General features: G+C 46.6%; 1 protein-coding gene and 1 long non-coding RNA gene across 3 annotated transcripts in view; one reads left to right on the top strand and one right to left on the bottom strand.

The window, feature by feature from the left end:
- The window catches only part of LOC116838372 (uncharacterized), a 39,065-nt gene that overhangs the window by 2,124 nt on the left and 21,244 nt on the right, over nt 1–15,697 (bottom strand). The window lies entirely within an intron of this gene.
- ATAD2 (ATPase family AAA domain containing 2) overlaps nt 1–15,697 on the top strand; it is a 94,041-nt gene that overhangs the window by 66,052 nt on the left and 12,292 nt on the right. The window contains 5 exon segments of the mRNA XM_032803507.2: nt 2,209–2,368; nt 2,720–2,842; nt 3,144–3,296; nt 6,876–7,148; nt 7,227–7,310. Coding sequence (XP_032659398.1) covers nt 2,209–2,368; nt 2,720–2,842; nt 3,144–3,296; nt 6,876–7,148; nt 7,227–7,310 — 793 coding nt within the window.

Genomic DNA, 15,697 nt, shown 5'->3' with positions numbered 1-15,697 from the left:
ATCAGCAGTTATGCCTGTAACAATACCGAGACACACACATTCCCCAGGAATAGAGAGTGAAGGAAACCCCTAGGACAACCTAGTTCCTGTTTTCTCTGCCCCCTCCCTCTCAGAGCCCAGCATGGGGGACAGACACCCACACCCACACCCCCTATCCCTCCAGAGCCCAGCTGTGGGCTGTCCCCCAGCCCAGACACCTGCACTATCCACCCCCTAGAGCCAATTTCCCTCCCCCAGCCCAGACACCTGCAAACCAATGCCTCCCCGCCCCCAAGCTCAGGATCCAGAAGGAGAAACAGCCTGATGCTGGGTCCCAGGCTTGTAGGGAGCCCCCTTCCTTAAGGGTGTGCTGGGGTACTACAGCTGTAGGCAACCCTGCAGGTACCTCCCCCTGCCCCCAGCAGTGTGGTCTGTTCATGAGCTGAGCTCTACCTTGTCCAGTGTCCCCTAGTGGCAGCCAGCAGTTCTGCAGACCATTTCTGTGGGAGGAAAAGGAAATTCTGCACATAATATTAATTTCTCCCAAATCTGCATTGCACAATGGTGCAGAATTCCCCCAGGAGTATGTTCCAGATGGGATATGCACTTAGAGACTCACAACAAGGATTTGTACTATAAGCTGGGGATGTATTGGTTGGAAGCGACAGAGGAGAAAGACATGGGTGTATTAGTCGATTACAGACTAACTATGAGCCTCCAGTGTGATGCAGCTGTGAAAAGGGCTGATGGAATCCTAGGATGCATCAGATGAGAGATTTCCTGTAGAGATAAGGAAATGTTACCATTCTGCAAGGCACTGGTGATGCCTCATCTGGAATACTGTGTGCAGCTCTGGTCTCCTATGTTTAAAAAAGATTAATTCAAACTTCAAACAGGTTCAGAAAAGGGTTACTAGGTTGATCAGAGGAATAGAGAACCTACCTTATAAGAGGACAAATGAAGGCTGAGGGGGGAGATGTGATTGCTGTCTATAAATACATGAGATGGATAAATACTAAGGAGGAAGAGAAGTTATTTAAGTTAAGGGCCAATGTTGGCACAAGAGCAAAAGGATATAAACTGGCCATCAATAAGTTTTAGGCTTGAAACTAGATAAAGATTTCTAACTATCAGAAGAGTGAAGTTCTGAAACAGCCTTCCAAGGGGAGTATTGGGAGCAAAAAAACAACTTGTTTCAAGATCGCTTGATGAGTTTATGGAGGGGATAGGCTATCTGCTACTGTAGGCATCTAATCATACTATGTGTGACTGCTGTTAGCAGATATCCCCAACTGCTGGAGATGGGACACTAGATGGGGAGGGCTCTGAGTTAGTACAGAGTATTCTTTCCCAGGTGTATGGTAGGTCCTGCCCATATGCTCAGAGTCTAACTGATCACCATATTTGGGGTCAAGAATGAATTTTCCCCTAGGTCAGATTGGCAGAGACCCTGGATGATTTTACCTTCCTCTGCATGTGAGGCCTTGGTCATTTGCTGGCTTAAACTAGAGTAAAATGTCGATTTCTCAATAACTTGAAATCTTCAGATAAAGATTGAGGACTTCAGTAACTTAACCAGAGGTTGAGTCCTCTATTACAAGAGTGGGTGGGTAAGGTTTTGTGCAGGAGGTCCGCCTAAATGATCATTATGGTCCTTTCTGGCCTTAGAGTCTGAGAGAAGCTGAGGGGAATCTCATTGCAGAGCTAGGTATTACAATAGCTAGTTTCCCTTGAGAGTGCTGAAGGTAATTGGTTTAGTTTTTTGGGGTTTTTACTTTTTATGAAATGATAGGAACCACTTGCAACTCTTGACAGAAGAAAATTGAACTTAGAAATATAGTTAGAGGGAGAGAAGGGTTAAAACTTTTGAATGTCTGATAAAGAAAATCTGTCAGATTAAGTTTACTGCATCTCAGTTAGATGACAATTATAGGTTTAGAAATAAGTAACAATGAAACCATTACAATACAACAAGAACATATGGCAAAATAACACCAGATTTAATCTTCAGTGCAAATAAGAATTTGGAAACTGTATATAACATATCAAAACTTCCATTTTCAAGAAACCTCATAGTAAATCTGAATAACTTCTGCAGACAAACAGCATATATACTCAGCATTGTTTGGAGCAACTCATTTAACTGAGGGTATATGATCCTTAATTTGTCAGCTGCGAAGAAAGTTTAATTACAAAATTTTTGAACACATTTTTATATCTCATTTGTAGGTACCCGATTATGTCACAGTTATCAAACAGCCAATGGATCTTTCAACAGTTATCTGTAAAATTGACCTGCATCAATATCTGACTGCAAGAGACTATCTGAGAGATATTGATCTAATCTGTAGCAATGCTTTAGAGTACAATCCAGATAGAGACCCAGGAGGTGAGAATTCATTTTATTCCATTACTGTAAACAACCTTTAAAAATGTATAGGGTAACAATACTGTAGCTTTAATATTGTGGATTAAATAACTTAAATGTCCATTGGGAAACATTGCTGACTAGATTTTAAGTATTGTTGTGTTAAACTTTGTGCCTGAAGCATTTTTTTCTGGTTTAATTTTTGCTATCCTTTCTGTGTTGCCCTATTACATAATATGTTATGCTAAAATTATAAACTGAAACATCTTTTCAAAACACAAATGTAATTAATAGTGAAGAGCTGAACTTTTGTCTGTGATAAAAGCAAATAACATTGTTGGAAAGTATTTAGTTCTGTCCGTTAACTTTCAGATCGTCTCATCAGACATAGAGCCTGTACTCTGAGAGATACAGCATATGCAATAGTCAAGGAAGAAATGGATGAAGACTTTGAACAACTATGTGAAGAAATTCAGGAGTCTCGCAAGAAAAGAGGTGTGTTTAATGCCAGGGATGATAAAGTTTGTCTAAATATCTGTATCAAGAAAGAGACAATCCTTTACTGTATGACTGTTTTTCATTTCAAGAGAGAATCCTGTGGCACCTTATAGACTAACAGACGTTTTGGAGCGTGAGCTTTCGTGGGTGAATACCCACTGCGTCTGACGAAGTGGGTATTCACCCACGAAAGCTCACGCTCCAAAACGTCTGTTAGTCTATAAGGTGCCACAGGATTCTCTGCTGCTTTTACAGATCCAGACTAACACGGCTACCCCTCTGATACTTTCATTTCAAGGTTGCAGCTCTTCAAAATATGCTCCATCTTACTATTATGTGATGCCAAAGCAGAGCTCCATATCTGAATGTAAGAAATTGGATCTTGAGTGTAGTGAAAAAATGAAGATACCTGCTATGCCTGTGGATTCCAGCTCACCTTTCCTTTCTAATGGCAAGTAGTCTCTTAAGACTTTTTTTCACAACTTGACCAAGCATGTCCGTACTTAAAACAAGATTTTCCATTTTAACAGTTTCTGAAGAATTCTCAAATCTTTCTTTCAGTTGGAGACAGCCTTAATCCTTTTCTTCCCTGCCATGATCTTTCTCTCCTCTCCTCCCCCAAGCCTCCCCTAAATATGAGCCATAATACTCCCTGTAAGGCAAGTCTCCGCTTCTTACTGTAACTCCAAACAAGAACAACTAAACAGCTGCAAAATAAGCAAATGAATGTGGGAGCATAAGCTGTAGATGTCTGAAGGGAAAACAGTTTCATGTTCACCACCTTTTCCCTACACTGCGAAAAGGATTTGAAGTACAAAGAAGTTTAGCTTCCAGTTTAGGTGTAAACCAGATTAGATGATATACTGTGAAATCCTGGGCTCACTGAAGTCCAATGGCAAAACTCCCATTCATTTAACTGGGACCAGGATTTCACCTATGTTCTTTGGTATTGCACTCAATCAAGACAAAGGGTCCATCCATTATGGAAAACATAAGCAAACTCCATTCCATGCAAGATAAGTAGCAAGATACGGGTAGAGTTTCATATACAATCAGGAAAGTGTCCAGTAGGAGGACTCCTGAACCTTGTACAGTTGCAGTCACTTCTTCGAATCAGTCCATAAAACACCTACTCCATGAGATGTTCTGATTTTGGTTGTCTTGTTAACCATCTATCTACATCTGCGGTTACCTGAATAGTGGTCTCAATTTTTTGTCTTGACAGTGGCATAAACTGTTTGTTTGTGCCAGAGAATGGGTCTTATTCAGTGTTTTTGTAAAGTGCTTATTTTGTTTGTCACTACATATAATTTAATAACATAAGAATTCTCCCCACATAATTTTAAGTTGATAACTTTTGTGAATGCTATTGCATAATTAACTTTTAATGCTTTTAAATCTAATAGCAAACCTGTGACTTGTCAAGACCAGTCTAGCATTAAAATACTTACATTCTTCTTTGAGAAGTGTCCCTATGGGTGCTCCACTGTAGGTGTGGCAGCACCTTCTGTGCCTGGGATTGGAGATTGTTGATAGCAGTGCCCATATGATGCACTGTCCTCCTCTTCTCCTTATTGGACGCCACTCTGAAGCCCCAGTCCCAGGGTATATCTACACTATGGGATGATTCCGATTTTACATAAACCAGTTTTAAAACAGATTGTATAAAGTCGAGTGCACGTGGCCACACTAAGCACATTAATTCGGTGGTGTGCGTCCATGGTCCGAGGCTAGCGTCTATTTCTGGAGCGTTGCACTGTGGGTAGCTATTCTGTAGCTATCCCTCAGTCCTTCGGGAAAGAACGCAGACAATCATTTCGCGCCCTTTTTCCTGGATTGGTCTGGCAGATGCCATAGCAGCAACCATGAGCCCATTCAGCTTTTTTTTACTGTCACCGTATGTGAACTGGATGCCGTGACAGAAGGCGATACTGCAGCGGCACACGCAGCAGGCATTCATTTCCTTTTGCATGATAGCAGAGACGGTTACAGTCATTCTGTATCACTTCTGCATTGTAAATTGGCATTGAGATGACGGTTATCTGTCGTTCTGTACCGTCTGCTGCTGTCATGGTACCCTGGCTAAGTCCCAGGGACGCAAAGGCAAAAAATGGAATGGCATCCCTGAGTCAATCCTCCTATGGTATCTAAACAATGTCAGTCCTGCTAACTATGGGCAAGTGTACTAGAGAACAGAGAGCAACACCGTCCGTGTCAGATCCCACAGAAATGATGAGCTGCATGCCATTCACTGAAGGCGGTGCCCTGCAACAACCCCACCATGTGCTTCCCTTCTCCCCAACCTTCCTGGCTACCGTGGACAGTCCCCCCCCCCCCTTTGCAGTCATGAAAGTATAAGAAATCAGGAGAAGAAACAGTGACTGTTAGTGAGATATAAAGAGGGGGAGGCAGTCCCAGCTGCTATGATAGTCCAGCAGGACATTAAGCGGTGTGGGGGGAGGAGCCCAGCTCCCACTGTCTATGATAGTTCAGCAGTACAAGATCTTCTTTACACATGAAAGGGAGGGGCTGATTGAAGCTCAGCCCTAGTTGCATGATGAGGATGGTTATCAACTGTTCTGTACCATCTACTGGGAATGACAGAACATTCCTATTACCCAGCGCATTGCGCTCCCTGTGGTCCCCGGCGCGGCCAGCCAGTCTGTTGCCTCACCTGAAGCCAGCCAGGAGTACTTAGCAGTATCACGCATATTGTACGTCTGCCAGGGAGGTCAGAGCACGGATACTGCCTTTATGCGCAGCATCGGCGCGACCAGCAGCATTCAGTACACTAGGTGACATTAAAACAAACGTCAAGAACGATTTTTTGCCCTCTTTTCTTTCACTTTGAGGGGGGAGGAGTCAATTGCACGAGCTATCTCTGAACCTAGCGGACAATGTGTTTCGAACTTACAGGCATTGGGAGCTCAGACACGAAAGCAAACTTTCGATCACTGCTGGGACTGTGATAGCTGGAGTTCTCCGCGTACCTCTCCCTCCTCCATGAGCGTCATGTTGAGTTTCTTCGGCTTTCCGTTCACTTGTCACGCCAGCACTCGTTAGCCTGGAGATTCTTTTCAAATGCTTTGCATTTCGTTTCGTGTAACAGCTCTGAGAGACAGATTCGTACTGCCACATACAGACGATCAGATCTGTATCCCGTCGGCCATGCTGGACTTTCGTTTTGATTTGGGACTGGCATCGCTGAAGAGCTCCAGCTGGGCAAACAGGAAATGAATCAATTGCCCGGCTTTTCTGTTGCCTGGCAGTGCTCTGAGTTCGGATTGCTGTCCAGAGCAGTCACAATGGTGCACTGTGGGATACCGCCCGGAGGCCAATACCGTCAATTTGCAGCCACACTAACCCTAATCCGATATGGTAATACCAATTTTAGCGCTACTCCTCTCGTTGGGGAGGAGTACAGAAACGGATATAAAGATCCCTTTATATCAATATAAAGGGCCTCGTAGTGTGGACAGGTGCGGCGTTAAATCGGTTTAACGCTGCTAAAATCAGTTTAAACGCATAGTGTAGACCAGGCCCTAGTCACCTACAGTGGAACACGCATAGGGACATTACTTGAATAAGAGAAGGTTACCCACCCTGTGTAGTAACTGAAGTTCTTCGAGATGTGTGTCCCTATGGGTGCTCTACTACCTGCCTGCCTCCCCTCTGCTTTAGAGCTCAAAGATAAGTTTTTTGTGGTAGAGACGGAACAGAGGGCAATTGGACTGCACAGTGCTATATATAGATATCATCCACTGCACGAGATGGGGAGGAGCACGTGCACAGCCCAATTGGCATTGCTACCGAAGATCTCCAATCCCAGGCACAGAGGAAACTGATGCACCTTCAGTGGAGCACCCATAGGGGGAGACATCTCGAAAAACCTCAGTTACTGAGCATGGTGAGTAACCTTCTCTTTCTTTGGTCATTTTTCTTCCTCATCAAGTAAGAAAAACTTGGGATGTAGATATCAATTTTAAAAACTGATTGACAGATTTTGGGGTTACACTTTTTTTTTTTGTAGCTTTATCAAAGAAAAAACCTCGCAGAAAAAATAGGTGGTCCTTGGGTAGTATAAAAAAGAGGAGGAAGATTTTTCAGTTCAATAAAGAGAACAAAATTCCAGAGGAAGAGCGAGATGAAATTGAGAGTGATGGAGAAGTGTTGCTGGAAAATCATGACTCCAGTGTGGATCAGACTGAAGCTGAGGTCACACATGATTCTTCAGTGGAGGAAGGGGAAACTGCTCTTCAGGAACGGCAGACAAATGGTTGTGAAAACAAATCTGAGGCAGAAGGTAGGAAAGAGAGAGCCATCTGTGACCATGCTAAGCATGGATCTGAAAAGGAAACCAATAAGACTCCTGTACTTTTAGAACTGAGAAGGGAAAGTGAAAGATGTAATGAAGAAATTCCCAATTCTCAAATAATGGAAAACTCTGAAGAGAGAGATTGCAATGGTAAGTGAACAGTCTCAGAATCTAGAGATGAAAAGACCTAATAGCTCATTGATCCCCTCTTCTTATTAATGAAATATTGTTTCCTATTGTACATTATTAATTTTAAACTTCTCAGTTTCATCCTTTATTTTATATTTTTATTATTCTAAATGCTTCTCCATTCTTAATGTTGATATCCTTCAAATATTTTTATGAACGTTCCAACCAGGCCAATCTCATCATCACTTAGCCAACTATGGGCATGGCTACACTTGCAGAGGTAGAGTGCTTTGAGTTAAACCAGCTTTCATAGAGCACAGTAGGGAAAGTGCTGTAGTCTGTCCACACTGACAGCTGACAGCGCACTGGCATGGCCACATTAGCAGCTCTTGCAATGGCCAGAGAGAGCAGTGCATTGTGGTAGCTATACCAGCATGCAAGTGACTACAATGAGCTTTTCAAATGAGGTGAGGCGGAGTGTGACAGGGAGTGTGTTGTGTGTATGTGGGGGGAGAGAGTGGGTTTTGAGGGGCTGAGAGCATGTCAGCATACTGTCTTGTAAGTTCAGACAGCAGCAGATCTCCCCCTCCCCCGGCCCCTCTCTCTCTCTCTCACAGCATTCCACAGTAATGGTTGCTTTGTCTCGGAGCATGTCGACTGTCAACCAGAGCTTTCAAAACAATTAAGAGTGGCCACTTGACTTAAGGGGATTATGGGATGTTTCCAGAGGCTGATCAGAGCGTAGTAATGCAACACCTCATTCACACTGACGCTGGGGCGCTCCAGAGGGGGGAACATCAAACGTATTCTACTCACCGAGGTGAAGTACCAGGAGCGCTCTATTCGTGAGCGCTCTGTGCGCCTTGCCAGTGTGGATGGGTAGTGAGCTAGTGTGCTCAGGGCTCCTTTAATGCACTGTAAGTCACAAGTGTAGCCAACCCCTAAGTTTAACTTTGTTTAACTTTCAAGTCTTTCCTCTTAAATCAGTCTTTCTAGCTGTACCTAATCATCTGTTGCTCTTCACTCAGTTCCTTTTACTATATTAGTATTTTCCTGATAACAAGGTGCCCAGAATTAAATCAGATATCCCAGGTGGAGTTGTACCAGAGATGGGACCGTTATCTCTCTGTCCTGTGATGTGATGCCTTTGTATTCTTTTCACACTTGCCTTGCCTTTCTTATGCTGCCATATCACTCTGCAAACTCCTATCTAATTTGCCATCCACTCTTACCCTGCCTTTTCTGACATTACTGTTATCTAGACTTGTGTCTAATTTGCCTCTTTGAGGCATCCGGTTTAATTTTTTCTTCTATTGCTGCAGCTTAATTTTTTACTGTCAGATTAACATCTTCAGATGTATTTGCGTGTATTTCTTCAAGTTGAAATCTCACTGTTTTCCTATCCACTTTATTAATTTCTCCTAGATTCCTTTATCTTTACTGGCTTTCAGAATGTTTGCATCTCTTCCCAAATAAATATATTTTATTTTATTAATAACCTGTTTATCCTCCTTCCTAGATCCCTTTTCAGTTATCTGTTTAGAAACATTTTGTCATCCTGATAACTGGTCATTTGTAATAGCCCTTTGTGTGTAGTCCTTCTACCAGATTCCAGTTTATCCAGTATTGCTCATGTCCAGGCAAGTGGTGGTATTGAGAGATTTTTGAGCAATTTCAATTAAATGCTTAATTAAAATCCACATGTTACTTTCTCCCTCATTTTTCTTATATATCCAGCACCAACAGCTTTTATAAAATCTGATAAGAACTGCATGCTGAACCTGTCATAAGTATCCTTTGGAAGTACAATGTTCCAAATGATAGTTTCAAGGGTACTAATTTTTAGGAAGAAGTGGGGGACTGAGTTTTTCCCTCTTCTTTTTCCTTCTCGTCCATAAGTGATTGCTATATCCCAGGTGCAGAGTCTGTCTCTCTCTCACGTCGTCTGTATTGAAGAGGCACACGCAGTCTTAGATCTATAGGTGGTATATTGATTTGAAAAAAATGTCAATAAAGTAGTGGATAAAGTGGAACCAGTTGATGTTTTTTGATTTTTCAAAGGATGTTGACAAGGTACCACACAAGTCTACTGAAGAAACTAAGTAGTGAGTGGGTTGGGGGAAAGTATGGTCATAGATCAAAAACTGCTTAAGAGACCAGAAACAAAGACTAGGAATAAAGGGTCAGTTTTCATCATGGTGAAAGGTTAACTGCAGGGTGCATCCTGGTTCCATACTAGGTCTCATGTTATATACTATATTTATTAATGTTTGTGTGCAGTGAGGTAGCAAAACTTGCACATAAGACAAGTTATTTAGGTTAGTCAAGTTGAGAATAGATTATGAAGAACTTCAGAGGGGCTTTATCAAGCTAGGAGAGTAGGCAACAGGATGGCAAACAAAATTCTTCATTCTTCAAGTGGTTGTTCATGTCTATTCCAAGCAGGGGTGTGTGCGCTGCATGCACGCCAGCTGGAAGATTTTTTCCCTTAGCAGTGTCCGTAGGCTTAGCCTGGGCACCTCCTGAAGTCGTGCCTTTATGGCGCCCAGTATAAGCCCTGCCGACCCTCCACCCCCTTCAGTTCCTTCTTTCCGCCAGTGATGGCTATCTGGAACATTGCTTACTCCTGTAGCAAGCACTTTAGCAGTGTCTTATAGCATACCGTGTAAATAGTTTTCTTAGTTAATAGTTATTTCTTTAATAGAAGTTGTTAGTTTGGGGGGATTTCCCCTCGCCCCTGACCATGTTTTTCCCCTTCTGCAGTATACCAAGGTCTCCAGGGTTCAAGTTCCATGAGGACTGAGGCAAGTTTATGCCTAAGAGTGACCTCACTCTTCCTGTTTGTGGTGCCTCGGAGAGAGTCACAGAAAGAAAAGTGCCAAATCTGTAAGGGTTTCCATCCCAGAACCCTCAAAGGCCGGCAACAGAGACTTAAATTTCTGTTAATGGAGGTGGTGCTACGGCCACACTCCAACCCAGGACCAGCTGAACCGGTATTCAGTATTTCATCAGTGCACAGTGCTCTGGCGCTGACAGTGTGCAAACCTGCACCAACCAAGGACTCTAAGGCCCCTCAGCACTGCTATGGCTCGGGCCATAAGAAGCCAGCCTCAGCGCGGCACTGATCTCAATCCCCGGTGCCGTTAAACAAGAAGAGGCAGAAGAGGAGTTGGTCCCCTCTGTCGAAACCCCAGGGGTCAGCACCATCCATGAGTGACTCAAGACAGACTGCTTCTACCCTGGAAAGCGCCAGGGAATCATTGACTCCTGCTCCGTCTGGGGTCCAGTCGAGTTGGAACGCCCCTCGGTCCCCAGATCTCCAAGGCGACAACCTGCAGCTACCATCGCCGCTGGAGGTGTTCAAGGCTGCCAGGGACCTGATGTGGCTTCTGGTGCCATCCTCCCCTCAGAGGAGGGACAAGTTGCTGGTGACCGCGCACACCCCCTTTCACTCTAGGGGCAAACAGGCGATGATGTCCTGCCGTCCTCCATCCCCAGCATGGCTCGCACAGACAGAGGAACTGCACTGATTCCTGGACCCTTGGCACTGCTCACTGGTGACCCAGGGTACTGCTCCTCCATGGTTCTCCTATTCAGAGACCTCAGAGGCAGACTCTTATCGCTCCAGCAGATCGAGGAGCAGGAGGTCCAGGTCATGCTGGAGCCACCAACCCTACCCGGCACCATGGCCACAGTAGTGGCAGCCATCCTCCAAATGGCCTTTTTGGACATCCTGGGCATACCACCAGAGCCAGGGTCAGGCCCACAGTCCAAGATCCCAGTCAGCATCAGTGTCTTCGGTGTCCTTTTTCCCCACAAGCACCGCCGATACCACCGTCAACTGAAGTGACAGCTCCACTGTTACATCCAGTTCTGGCACCAACCCTCCAGTCAATGGCACCACCGGCACTGACGAGCTTGGAGCCGCCAGACCTAGCAACCCCAGTACTGGCCGTGGTACTGAGTCTCCCACCGCCAGCACCACAGCCTCTCGAATACTGTGTCCAAGGGACCCAAAGGGTGCTGAGGTTAGTGAGCAAGGTCCACTGCCAGTCTTCTCCTCATCCTCACCAGATGAAATGGTCGTGGAGATATCTGTGGCCCCAGCTCTCAAGGACAATCGAGTTCTCCAGGAGCTTCTGCAACAGGCTGCCCAAAGCCTGGGGATACAGGCAGAGGAAATGGCGGAGGAGTCAAACCCTGTTGTGGACATCCTTGCTCCCTTGGATCCATTGAGGGTTGCCCTGCCACTGATGAAAACAGTAGTGGACACAACAAACTCTCTGTGGCAGACTCCCTCTTCTCTGACCCCTAAGGCCAAGAGAACGAAACAGCGCTATTTTGTACCATCTAAAGGGTACGGACATCTATATATCCACTCTCCCCCAGACTCTTTTTGGTGGTTGATGCGGCCAATCAGAGGGAGTGCCAGGGTTTCCAAGGCTCTACTCCAAAAGTTAGGGAGGTGAAAAGACCGGACCTGCTTGGCAGGAAGGCCTATTTGCTAAGGGGCCTGCAATTTCGCAAAGCTAACCAGAAGGCCACTCTAAGCAGATATGAGCACAATACCTGCTCTGCGATGGCCACGTTTGCAGAGCTCCTGCCACAAGACTCTCTCTTGTGTGGAGTTCTTCACACTGGGGAGGAAGGGAAGTTGGTCTCCCAGGCCTCCCTGCAAGCGGCTTTAGATGTGGTGGACGCAGCCTCGCACACTGTGGCTACGGGGGTGGTGATGAGGCGGGGTTCCTGGCTGCAAGGCTCTCGGCTGCCATACGAGGTCCAACGGACTATACAGGACCTCCCCTTTAAAGGCTTGTCCCTCTTCTCTGAAAAAACTGATAAGAGACTTCACAGTTTGAAGGACTCTAGGGCCATTCTCCACACTTTGGGGCTTCACACACCAGCTACCCAGGGCAAGCATTTTTCGCCCTCAGCCTGCCCCACGAGCTTGCCAGCTGCAGAACCACCAGGACGCGCCTCGTAGGCGAAGCAGGAGTGCTATGAGGAGGCAGTATCCCTCGGGGTAGAACTCTGGTCAGCCCAAATCTCCGCCCAGACCCTCCTTTTGAAGGTGCAGTCGAGGATAGCTCACCAGTTCGGTTTCTGGATCATCTCCTCTTACCTTCTCATCCTATCTATCCCCTTCCTACTATGCCTGGTCCCGTATCATCTCAGACCGTTGGGTGCTCCGCACGGTAGAGAGGGGATATTCCATCCAATTTTGTGCCCTCCTGCCCCTCCACTCCCCTTCCCTGTCCCTCTTCAAAGACCCCTCTCGTGAGCAACTTCTAATTCAGGAAGTTCAGTCCCTCCACTTAGCTCCTGAGGAACCTCCTCTACTGCCCCTACTAAGGGACCAGGGTTTCTACTCCTGGTATTTCCTAATACCAAAAGCCAAGGGGGGGTCTCAGACCCATCCTGGACTTGCGGCAGCCAAGTTCTGCATGGTCTCACTAACCTCCATTATCTCCTCATTGGATCTAGGAGACTGAGATGCCGCTCTCGACTTGAAGGACACGCATTTCTACATGGCAGCAGTTCCCTCCGGCAACACAGACGTTACCTCAGATTTGTGGTGAGCAACGGCCACTATCAGTTTGCTGTCCTCCCTTTCAGCCTGTCAGCACCCCTCTCGTTTTCACCAAATGCATGGCTGTCATTGCGATGTTCCTGTGCAACTGCCAGATACAGGTTTTCCCATACCTCGACGACTGGCTGATCAAAGGCTGCTTAGGTGGAGGATCAGGTCGGCTTCATAAGAAGGACCTTCCTCAAACTAGGTCTCCTTCTCAATGAGGCCAAATCCACTATGTCTTCTGTGCAGAGGATAGAATTCACAGGTGCGGTACGGGACTCGACCCAAGCCAGGGTGTACCTCCTGGAAGCCAGGTTCAGTTGCTAGGGGACATTATATGGGGTCTCGGGCAGTTCCCCATGACCACAGCAAGGAACTGTCTGAAACTGCTGGGACACATGGCTGCGTGCACCTACATAGTGTAGCGTGCCAGGCTCTGACTTCGCCCATTCTAGTCATGGTTGGCATTGGTTTATCGACCAGCCTGGGACACTCTGGACAGCACTGTAACCTTGCCCCGCCCAGTAGTGGACTTCCTTCGGTGATGGCTCAACCCGCAGCTGGTTTGTGTGGGAATTCCCTTTACTAGCCCTCAGCCATCTTTCATTAGTGACAGATGCCCCAGATCTGGGCTGGGGAGCTCATTTGGGATACCTCAGGGCCTCTGGTCTGAGGCGGACCTCATTCAGCATATCAGTTTCAGAGAGCTGAGAGCGGTGCACCTGGTGTGCTAGGTTTTCAGAACCCACATAACTGACAGGTGCATTTCAGTCCTCATGAACAACACCACGGTGATGTTTTATATCAACAAAGGGGGGTGCGTGCTCCTCTCCCCTGTGCCAGGAAGTCCTCGCACTGTGAGACTTCTGCATAGAGTACTGACTACACCTGCAGGCTTCATATCTCTCCCAAGTACAGAACGAGTTGGTGAACAGTCTTAGACAAACTTTTCGTAGCCATGAGTGATCCCTCCAGCTGGATATAGTGAGCTCAAATTTTCCATCTCTGGGGCTCTCCCCAGGTAGACCTGTTCACTACACATGGCAACAGGAAATGTCAGCTGTTCTCCTCCTTCATGAATCACAGCCCAGGAGCCATCACAGATGCCTTCCTTCTCCCATGGGGGGACTGCCTGCTTTACGTGTTCCCACTGATACCGCTGTTCCACAAGGTACTCCTCAAGATCCGCAGGGACTAGGCCTGGGACATACTGATAGCTCCACCATGACCACGCCAGCACTGGTTTACATCACTCCTGGAAATGTCCACGGCAACCCTGCTCACCTTGCCATTGGTCCCAGCACCCAAACCTAGAGTCGTTCTACCTCATGGCCTGGATGCTCCATGGTTAAATACTGTGGAACTGACCTGCTCGGATCAAGTGAGGCAAGTTCTCCGTGGCAGTAGGAAGCCCTCTACGAGGGCAATGTACCTTGCTAAGTGGAAGAGGTTCTCTCTCTGGTTGGAGCAATGCAGTCAGTCACCAGTGCTTACTCTCATACCGTTCATACTGGACTACCTCCTTCACCTTAAACAACAGGACCTGTCCTTGTCAATAAGACATCTCTGTCTTCCATCCGGGCGCAGACAACTTCTTGGTCTTTGCAAACCCTATGGTCAGCTGCTTCCTCAAAGGCCTCAACAGACTCTTCCTGCAAATGCATCAGCCTGTCCCGGCTTGGGACCTTAACCTGGTCCTCACCAGGCTTACAGGCCCTCCATTTGAGCGCTGGCAACGCGCTCTCTCTCTTACAAGGTGGTATTCCTCATGGCAATAACCTCAGCTAGGAGAATGTCAGAGCTTAGGGCCCTTACATCTGAGCCACCTTTCAATTTTTTATAAGGATAAGATCCTGCTCAGGCCTCATCTGGCGTTTCTCCTTAAAGTTGTCTCCCAGTTCTACATGAGCAAAGACCTCTTCCTCCCAGTGTTTTACCCCAAGCCACACTCCTGTGATAGGGAGTCTAGGCTTCGCTCATTGGATGTACGTGGGGCGCTGGCCTTCTATATAGAGGACTAAGCTGTTCCAGAAGTTCGTCCAGCCTTTCATAGCACTGACAGACAGAATGAAGGGCCTCCCTGATTCATTCCAGCACACCTCATCATGGATCATGCCCTGCATTTGGGCGTGTTATGACCTCGTGAAGGTGACCGCCCTGCCAATCACTGCTCACTCCACCAGGGCTCAGGCCGCCTCAGCTGCGTTCCTGGCGCAGGTCCCCACCCAGGAAATCTGCAGAGCAGCAACATGATCCACATTTACGACGCACTAGGCTATCACACAACAGGCCGGAGACGATGCAGCCTTTGGATGAGCTGTGCTCCAATCGGTAGATGACTCCAACCCCACCTCCTGAACTTTGGCTTGTGAGTTACCTGGTTGGAATGGACATGAACAATCACTCAAAAGAAAAACGGTTACTCACCTTCTCATAACTATTCTTTGAGATGTGGTGTTCATGTCCATTCCAATACCCACCCTCCTACCCCTCTGTCGGAGTAGCCGGCAAGAAGGAACAGGAGATGAAGGGTTGTCAAGGCCCTATATTGGGCGCCATGAAGGCACAACTCCAGGGGGCGCCCAGGCCCACCTTACGGACGCTGTGAAGGGAAAAATCTTCTAGCTGGTGTGCACGTGGCACACGCGTACAACCTGGTTCGAATGGACATAACCACCACATCTCAAAGAACAGCAGTTAAGAGAAGGTGAATAACTGTTTTTTGCTGATAAGTGCACATTGAGGCACATCAGAGAACTTTTAACTACTTGTATACCTTATAGTTTTCTAAATTAATTGTGTCAGCTTCGGAAGGGACTTGGGTGTCATTGTG

Source organism: Chelonoidis abingdonii, chromosome 2 (genome assembly GCF_003597395.2).
Source record: "Chelonoidis abingdonii isolate Lonesome George chromosome 2, CheloAbing_2.0, whole genome shotgun sequence".
NCBI lineage: Eukaryota > Metazoa > Chordata > Testudines > Testudinidae > Chelonoidis > Chelonoidis abingdonii.
The sequence above is the reverse complement of the archived record's forward strand: the minus strand, read 5'-3'. Positions and strand labels throughout refer to the sequence as shown.